The sequence below is a fragment of the Nylanderia fulva genome, unplaced genomic scaffold, assembly GCF_048542155.1.
Source record: "Nylanderia fulva isolate GAGA-0341 unplaced genomic scaffold, ASM4854215v1 Scaffold1, whole genome shotgun sequence".
NCBI lineage: Eukaryota > Metazoa > Arthropoda > Insecta > Hymenoptera > Formicidae > Nylanderia > Nylanderia fulva.
Window position 1 is genome coordinate 5,336,483 of NW_028189192.1, and position 9,466 is coordinate 5,345,948.

Consider the following 9,466-nt stretch of genomic DNA (forward strand, 5'->3'; position numbering starts at 1 on the left):
CTGTTATATTATAGCTACAATATGTGACGTGTTGGAGAAGTTTTATTGCAATCAAAATAAAATATATTAGGACTTTTAACCCTCAAAAGGAATTTTTGATGTCGGTCATGATCAATAAAAGATATTCTTTTAAGGATTAAAAGTCCTAATAATATACTTTGACTGCCTATAAAACTTCTCCAGCATGTTAACTTTAATTAAAAAGTTCTCAAAATTGTGACGTGATGAAGCAATTTGGAAATTGGATTCGTCCTCAGCATCCAAAAAATTATTGTATTATATAAGGAACGATTATTATCAAGCATCGTTATCATCCACGCTAAAGTGACCTCAACAAATGGAAAGTCAGATAGATATATTACTTTGATGTATCTTCTCTCTTACATTCTTCGAACTGTTTACTTTTTTTTATTCGCATAAATAATACGGTGTAAAAACACAGGAATGACAGACTGGATTCGGAAACGTTGCTGGTAGAATTGAGGCTGGTAAAGGCCGGGGGCAACACGGTCCGGATGTTATCGGACAACATCGAGGTGGCGGGACACAGGGAGGTCGTCGAAGCGGAGTTTCGCAAGGAATCTCTTCGATCCTCGGGGGCAGAATTACGTTGCGCGATGCTGGTGGCGGAACGCTCGGGCATTTGCTACAAAATGTTGCAAACGAGATGAAACTGCATAGTTATGTGTAGAGAACAATGGTCCGTTTCCGCAAAGGACGCAATAACTTTGTGCCATTCGCATTTTAATTAAATATTTCGCGCGTACCAAGAGTCGATCATGCGTATCAGATATTTGAGCTCCTCCATGTCGCCTCCACACGACTCAGATTTCTTTTTCTGGCAGGACGGGTCTCTTATTTCTATCGACATTTCTAACTTGAAATTTTTATTGTAAAACCAATTTTGATTAATTACGACGCATAAGTAATAAGTACCAAGTCTTGTGTGGTTTCTGATAGAGAATTTTTCCGATAAGAAAATCGTGTGATGTGAAATTGCAGTTTAATATAAAAAACCAATCTATCGCGTTTGTAATTAACACTGAACAAAATCGCAATAACTAAAATGTGTCAATTTTAACCAAACTCTATTTTATTATTTTTACGAAGCATTTTATATGAAGTATTTACGTCATATAAACCATATCTTTTTTCTCGGAAAATTATCAGAATTATGACAATGACCGGAAAAATTAGCGCTTATCAGAGATTAATGTTGAAAATCGCTTCGATCCTGCCTGAAAAACTCCGCGTCGCGTTTTTGCATCCCGTAGGTAGGACATTATTTAAAAGTTCAAATTTCCTGAAGAAGATCACGCCGAGTTTCAAAATAATTTCGTTAAAAAAAAAATTTAATCGTATCTTAGGTCCGACTACTATATTCTTCTGGGCACCGACGTTTAAATGGGGTTTGGTGATAGCAGGCATAGGAGACATTAATCGACCTGCAGATACGATCTCTCTCAGTCAAACCGCGAGTCTTATGGTTACGGGAGCTATATGGTCTAGGTATGTATTTTATCAATTTTATCAGAATACCGTCAATCAAGTCGTCTTTATCTGCACGATTCCAGGTATTCGCTGGTAATAATACCCAAGAATTACAATCTGTTTAGCGTCAACATGTTTACTTGTTGCACGGGAGCGTACAATTTTGTCAGAGGATTGTTATATCAAATGCAGAAGAAGGAACAGTGAGATGCCAATGAAGGATATGGAAATCGTGAAATTTTATCGTATCGATATATATATATATATTTTATACAAAAATATATATCTATATATACACAATCTTTATTTTATAAAATTATTTTACAGTTACGCTAACTATTCGTATATCGTCGTAAGGCTTATCAGTCTTAGGATTCGTCTTTACCTGACTGATATTTTGCACGACTTCCATTCCTTTGTGAACTCGGCCGAATACGGTATGTTTGTTATCTAGCCAGGGCTATAAAAAACGAATGAAAAATATTTATGCTATAAAGTATCTTAAAACTACACCTAATCTCAATTCACGTTCAAAAAATTTTATTCAAAAAATGTGTACTCACCGTCGGTGTCAGCGTGATGAAAAACTGGCTTCCGTTCGTATTTGGTCCCGCGTTGGCCATACTTAAAGTGTACGGTCTGTCGTGCTTCAAGTTCGATTTAAATTCGTCCTCGAATTCGCCTCCCCATATACTTTCACCACCGGTGCCGGTTCCAGTAGGATCGCCCGTCTGTATCATGAAACCCTTGATAACTCTGTGGAATATATGGCCATTGAAATAGCCATTCTTCGCATGCACGCAGAAATTCTCCACCGTCTTTGGGACGTCCTTGCCAAAGAGATTCACGTGAACGTCACCGAGCGCCGTATGAATGATCGCTGTATCATAAATTTTCTGCATATTTGTGGCTTCCGTCGAAGATATGATATCTTCCTTGGAAGGCTTTTCGTTGAAAACATCTCGATCGCATTCCTGGCTCTTTGTGTCCTCCGGCTCTCGTCTCGTGAACATGTAGAATCGATTTTTCTTGTGAGCTGTGCAAAATAATGTCGGATCGGGACGGTTCATCTCCATCGTGGGATTCTCAGAGGCTTCCATTTCGACAGTTAACGCAGCGGTTGTTTTTCGCGCTTTTCCCTGCATCATATATTATATATTATAAATCTTATATCGATTGTCGCTTTTGTGCGCTTTAATTACAAGACTTATTAAATACCTGGAATAATGATAGCTGCATTGGTCGTATGTTCTCTGGTTTTCCCATAATTTTGATACAGCGATTTGTGTAAAGATTTACTACTTTGACACCCAACATGGTAGGATACAAAATAATATAACCAGATTCGTCAAAAATTATATTCCCCAGATTCGTCTCAGTTTTATCCAATTCTCTTTCGACTGCCATTCTGTAATAATAGTAGAAATGTAATCAGCTGAAGGAAGCAATTTATAAAATTTCGACAACTTAGAAAGAGTATTCTACCTTCGTCCAAATTCCATGTTCGGAAGTTGCTGCACAGTTTGTTGCAATTCGCTGAATCTTTGAAGTGTCTCGTCAAATATCCTGTACAGTTTGCCCGTCCGAAAATTGAAAACTCTAACTTTCCTATCTCCACTGAGGGATGCAAATCGTTTGCCGTCAGGCGATATCGCTAAGCCGCATGGGTAAGTCTTATTTTTAGCAAATTCAAACAGATCTGTGTCCAACTTTGATTCAAACGATATGCATTTGGGAAACTTATACTCCATCTTCGGACCCGTCCAGTACTCCAACATTCCTGCTTTATCAATGGAGATGCATGTCTCGTACACAGGATTGTACTGTAAAAAAAGACATATTAATATAATTATCTTCTTATTTCAAGAAAATTTCACGCATTTTGCATTTTAACTTACTTTCATAATGATGACCGGTTTAGTGTGTAGCTTTTCAAATACATGTAAAGGTGTATTTGTTCCCTGACCATCATAGATGTATATTTTATTTGATTCTTGTGAAGAAACTGCAACAGCAGCTATGGCATCACCAGCTGAATAGACCCATTCAGCACAAAGTGGTACAAAGTCCAATTTTATCATGTTTATCATATCTATCAAATTCAAAGATATAATGTGTATAAGATAAATATTTTTACAAACAACTTAAATATAAATATAATAGATTTCCATACTTACCAAAATTGATGACATCAAATATTTTCATGGTTTTATCAATGCTTACTGAGCATACATGTACACCGTTGCAACTAGCAGACATCGACTGTATCGCCATTAAATGTGCCCGAAAGTGCTTTACAAATTCTATCAATTCCTCTTGCTTTTTCCAAAATTTTACATGTCCATCGCAACTAGCGGTTATCACAAAGTTTGACCTGTATCAATACATTCCAATAAGATTTTTCAGAAAACAAAAATTATATATATGACTTTATTATCTATATAAAATCTATACAAACTTTGTTACTAAAATGTGAGTGATGACATCTCTGTGCATATAAGACTTCTCGTAGCATTCACAACATGGCAAGTTGTCTATGTACACCTGTTCGTATTCCAAAACTGTAAATAAAATTAGAAATATATGAAAAAGATATACATCAATAAAAGCAAAGATTTTTTACTTATTAAATGTCAAAAAAATAAAATTTAATCTTGAAATAGGAAAATCTGAGGGAATTTAAATATTATTTATAGTAAAGAATTTGTATTCAAATTCGTCAAAATGTTACGTGCAATAAATGTGACAGCAAACAGTAGTAGGCAGAAATAATTACGCGTAAATATGAATGAATTTAAACGATAAAAAAATATTGTTTTGATTAACCTCGTTGCTTCTTTTGCGGTACAGCTTCCGAAGGTAAGGGTCCGATCCAGCCGTCTTCCGTGTCGCATTCTTCATGTTCACGCTTGTCACTCATGATTGATCGCACATATAATAAACAATATTTTCAATTTTATTAATAAATAAAGATATAATCACAAATAACTTATATTTCCACGATTGTTTACGCCGCGGCGTTCGCAGCTGCGAAGTGACGTTTCGTGTCGTTTTTGTTCATCCAATGAGCGAATGGATCGCGAGAAACACCAGTAGACAGCCAATAGCTGGATTGGACAAGCATGACAGTTGTTCGATGTAAGCACAGACCACACAGACTTCTATAAGTGGAGTAGTTCAGCAGAAGAGCGAAAATGGCTGCTTGGACGAGAGCTATTCGTACTATTTCAAGAAAATATGCAACATCCACTCATGAACATGCGAGCTCAGGTAAATCATATGCGAATAAATTGTATATTGTACTAATAATTTTTTAAATATTTTATTTGCGCGCCTAATATTTTCTAAATATTTTATTTGGAAAACGAGATTTATACTTGCACAGAGTATGATACTATACCGTCGTTTATAGCATATTTTATAGCATATTTTATAGGATATTTTTGTTAAATATTATTGATTAAGATCTGGAAATAACGCTTTGTATTTGAATAATATTACGATGATGCATCACGATTTTTCTGCGAACAAGAAGATGTAGGAAATTTTCAAATAAATTATTGATGAACATTACATAACAGTAATATTTACTTGTGTGTTGCTTACAGAGCAGACTGTACTGTTGTGGAAGAGGATTTCCTTCTTTGTAGGCTTCCCAGCGATAGGTCTGGCTATGTTAAACTGCTACTTGAATCATCAGGCTCATCATCATGACGAACCTCCAGAATTTATTGCATATGATCACTTGAGGATCAGAACCAAGGTATACATACCAATATATTGTTATATAAATATTTAAAAAAATTTTTAAGATTAAATAATGGTTAATCTTTAATTTTATATTATTCTTTCATTTTAGAAGTTCCCATGGGGTGATGGTAATCATTCACTTTTCCATAATCCTAAAACAAATCCTCTACCCGAAGGTTACGAACAATAGAGGATGATTCTAGTTAGTTGTGTAATGTTACAGTTATACTAGTATTACTAGTATTCTCTATAATATGTATCCTACATTATACTATCTTATACATGAGTAAATAAAAATTCAAAAATCGATTTTTTCTTATTCTTCTAGATGTATGTCTTCGCTTAAGGGGTTATACCTATCTATGAGGTCGAAGAAAAATCTCTCTAATATAAGAGATAAAAATAAAGGGAGTAATATATATGAGTGTTACATGTATCTGTAATAGCATTTATTGTAAGAATGGCACACAAGTAGCCTCTTAAGTTAATATTACATGTATTTGATGTTTATTTAAAACCGTTATATAAGACTTGACTTTTAAGTACACATAATCTTATTGATTTGTTCTGAAAATTATATTTTTTCCTTTATTTTTCCTTTTGTCAAGTTTTGTTGAATTAATTTAAAATTATAGCAAATATTAAAAAAAAAATACTATATTTTTTAAATTAAATGTTTAATATAAATAACAAAACGTATAATTAATAAATAAAAAATTATATGTATAATTATCTCAATCAATTTATTCATTCATTTTTCCTTATAGGTAAGTTAATGATTATTAAACTAAGTTAAGTTAAAGTTAGGTTGCTTATAAAATTATAAAATTAATTTAGTTAAGTTAAAAATTGCATAAATAAAAAATTAACTGAGTTAAAGTTAAGATTAATAATTAACTAAAGTTAAATTAAAAGTTAATTTTTAGAAAACATTTATATATTCTTTTAAAATTCATAATAACAAATCAAGAAATTTTGATATTTCCCATACAGCACCGTTAGATTGCAAAAACATTACAACAATCTTTCACCGCAATATTGCAATATTGCAAATTCACTGCAAAATGTTGCTACATCATTGCTGTTGAATTGCAGCAATGTTAAAATGTCCGCTTTTTGGAAGATAATAAAATTATTGATTATCGTTAACATCTTTTATTGTACAATATTGCAAAAAATTATTTTATTACAGTATTATACCTAGCAAATACCAAGTTACAGTTATATAATTGTTAGTTGTAATTTTCCACTCAACAATATAATTGTTATAATACACGTATTATATTTTTGAGTGGGAAATTACAACTAACAATTATATAGCTGTAACTTGGTGTTTGCTGGGTATATGTATATATATTACAATATATAAATTATAGAATTTGGATTACATGCAATATTTCCAAAATATTAATGTCATGTTGCTACAAGTGTGCTGGAATTTTGTGCACCTATATCTCTGCAATGTCTTTATAATGTTTCATTGCAACTTGCAACATTGCAACGTTGCTGCAATATAATTGCAATAATCTGTGCTGTATGGGTTATATAGAAATATATTTTTTGGTAATTACAATAATCGATAACAAATGAATATCAAAATTAATAATACTTTAATTTAAAAACAATGCGTTTATAATTTATAAAAAAGCAATAATGATATTTAGAGATAAAAAATTTAACTTAGGAAAAAGTTAACCCACACAGCACAAAACATTTCAGAGACCTTCGCAAAATTTATTTAAAAATATTTCATATACGTCTTAAATACGTGAAAATGTTCGCTATTTTGTCACAAATATGTTTATGAAAGATTACATAAATGTTTCAAATGTTACTTTTTCTATATGTTTCGTAAAAGTTTCAGTGTTACATGAAACTTTTTTGAAACTTTGAAACGTTTCTGCAACATTTCTGTTGAGTTTTGTGCTGTGTGGGAAGTTTAAGATAAAAAATAATTAGTTGGAAGTTAAAAATTAATACCAGAGAGATTTTCTCTGGTAATACATTTTAAATTAACTAAGCTAAACCACAGTATAAAGTATACACAGTAGCGACAGTGAGTGTCGGTACCCTTTGATGTAGGTGGTCTCAAGTCACGTGGTATGCCATGTTGTTAGATGTACGGCCGCCACGATTCAAATACACGTATTGCATAAAAAAATATTTCTATGTTTAATTATTTTACGAGATATTGCCTTTATAACTTGGAAACTACTTAATAAAAAATAAAAATTATGTAGTGTTTTGGAAAGCTCTTGAGATAAGCTACAAGAATATGTAACCTTTATAGAAATTTATCACTATATTATAGTAACGCCAATTTATCACTTATTTCGAGTACTTAATCACTTATTTTGAGTGCTTAAAAATTACTGTATATCAGTATTTCAAGTACTTGAAATAAGTGATTAATTGGCGTTACTATATAGTGATAAATTTGTACAAGGAAATAAGGAAAAGAGTGTTCTATTTAAAAAAATTAAAGTGACCTTGTTCTGACTTTGGCAACGCCATTCAAGGTCAAACTCATAACGTCAGTAAATAGATTTTTTGAAGCTTTACAACTTTTATCCGAAATTCTTTCTAAAATAAAAAATAAGAAAGTTATTCGGGTGGCCGGTCTTATGTTAGGTGACGCACCCTGGGACTATGAATACCGCCCATATAATTAAGGGTGCGTTCCGTTATGCACTGCAAGTACTGGCACTATGACGTCATGCAAGTGTACTGTTGACAGCGTTCCTTTTTAATTTTGTGCACTTTGAAGCTACTGCAAAATAGTAAAACGGAACGCACTACAGTACGCTTTCAGCAGACTTTTAACTAACCTTTTTCGCTAATAATCATCGAGTGAAAAATTGGTGAAATGGATAATACCATTATTGCATTAATTACATATAATTTAATCGAGAATATATATGATTCGAGTGAGTCATCAAGTGAAAGCGATTTGGAAATGGAATTAATAAATGAAATGAGACGACAAATTAAAATACCTAGAATAAAATGTAAAAATTACGTTAAAAATATTGTATCATTATATTCAGATATGGAATTTAAAAGTTAGTTCCATCGTACACATGGAGGTAGCCATCTTGATTACTGCGAGTGCTTTACCTCGCCGGTTGCAGTAATCGCAACAGGAAATAACGTCAAAATTAATGACGTCATATACTCATGATAGTACTTTCGCAGTGCACTGCTATCTATATCGGAACGCTATTGGTAGTACCCATACAGCACAGATTATTGCAATTATATTGCAGCAACGTTGTAATGTTGCAAGTTGCAATGCAACATTATAAAGACATTGCAGAGATATAGGTGCACAAAATTCCAGCACACTTGTAGCAACATGACATTAATATTTCGGAAATATTGCATGTAATCCAAATTCTATAATTTATATATTGTAATATATATACATATACCCAGCAAACACCAAGTTACAGCTATATAATTGTTAGTTGTAATTTCTTACTCAAAAATATAATACGTGTATTATAACAATTATATTGTTGAGTGGAAAATTACAACTAACAAATTATATAACTGTAACTTGGTATTTGCTGGGTATAATACTTACTGCCCAGCAAACACAGTATATAAATGTTATATATTTAAGCATGTTACATGTAACGTATATGTTAGTTGTAATTTCCCACTCATAGATGTAACATTTTTAATATTACATATATTACATTGTAGTTATATATTGTCATTATATCCCAAGATAGCACTGACTTATCAATATATTAATGTGCTATTTGGTATATAATTACAATATAACTTTTAATGTAATATATGTTATATTAAAATGTTACATCTATGAGTGGGAAATTACAACTAACATGGATGTTACATGTAACGTACACGTTATATTACCTGTTATATTCCGTTTTATTATAGCAATGTAACAATTATATATCGGTGTTTGCTGGGTGTAATAAAATAATTTTTTGCAATATTGTACAATAAAAGATGTTAACGATAATCAATAATTTTATTATCTTCCAAAAAGCGGACATTTTAACATTGCTGCAATTCAACAGCAATGATGTAGCAACATTTTGCAGTGAATTTGCAATATTGCAATATTGCGGTGAAAGATTGTTGTAATGTTTTTGCAATCTAACGGTGCTGTATGGGTACTGTCAGTACTTGCAGTGCATAACGGAACGCACCCCGAGTCTATAGATGCAAGTATTGATCATATGACATGGGA

At 32.2% G+C, this 9,466-nt stretch overlaps 3 protein-coding genes across 5 annotated transcripts; 2 read left to right on the forward strand and 1 right to left on the reverse strand.

Moving 5' to 3' along the window:
• The first annotated feature begins 1,097 nt into the window (after positions 1-1,097).
• Positions 1,098-1,727, forward strand: LOC114931080 (mitochondrial pyruvate carrier 2). Its single transcript, XM_029303011.1, has 3 exons — positions 1,098-1,274; positions 1,368-1,509; positions 1,575-1,727. Exons 1-3 carry the CDS (start codon positions 1,175-1,177, stop codon positions 1,696-1,698), a joined length of 366 nt encoding a protein of 121 aa, XP_029158844.1. The 5' UTR covers positions 1,098-1,174; the 3' UTR covers positions 1,699-1,727.
• On the reverse strand, positions 1,537-4,549 carry LOC114931078 (peptidylprolyl isomerase domain and WD repeat-containing protein 1). Its single transcript, XM_029303006.2, has 8 exons — positions 4,318-4,549; positions 3,950-4,052; positions 3,669-3,865; positions 3,390-3,583; positions 2,977-3,314; positions 2,710-2,899; positions 2,055-2,630; positions 1,537-1,951 (listed from the first exon to the last, which is right to left on the reverse strand). Exons 1-8 carry the CDS (start codon positions 4,409-4,411, stop codon positions 1,808-1,810), a joined length of 1,836 nt encoding a protein of 611 aa, XP_029158839.1. The 5' UTR covers positions 4,412-4,549; the 3' UTR covers positions 1,537-1,807.
• Positions 4,550-4,654: 105 nt separating this feature from the next.
• LOC114931079 (cytochrome c oxidase subunit 6A1, mitochondrial) lies at positions 4,655-5,979 on the forward strand. 3 transcript variants are annotated; one of them, XM_029303009.2, is made up of 4 exons: positions 4,655-4,761; positions 5,100-5,254; positions 5,351-5,452; positions 5,570-5,979. In XM_029303009.2, exons 1-3 carry the CDS (start codon positions 4,686-4,688, stop codon positions 5,429-5,431), a joined length of 312 nt encoding a protein of 103 aa, XP_029158842.1. In that variant the 5' UTR covers positions 4,655-4,685; the 3' UTR covers positions 5,432-5,452; positions 5,570-5,979. The 3 variants fall into 3 exon arrangements, with proteins under 3 accessions (XP_029158842.1, XP_029158841.1, XP_029158840.1); XM_029303008.2 differs by having other exon boundaries at positions 5,351-5,443; XM_029303007.2 differs by lacking the exon at positions 5,570-5,979 and having other exon boundaries at positions 5,351-5,550.
• Positions 5,980-9,466: the final 3,487 nt, after the last annotated feature.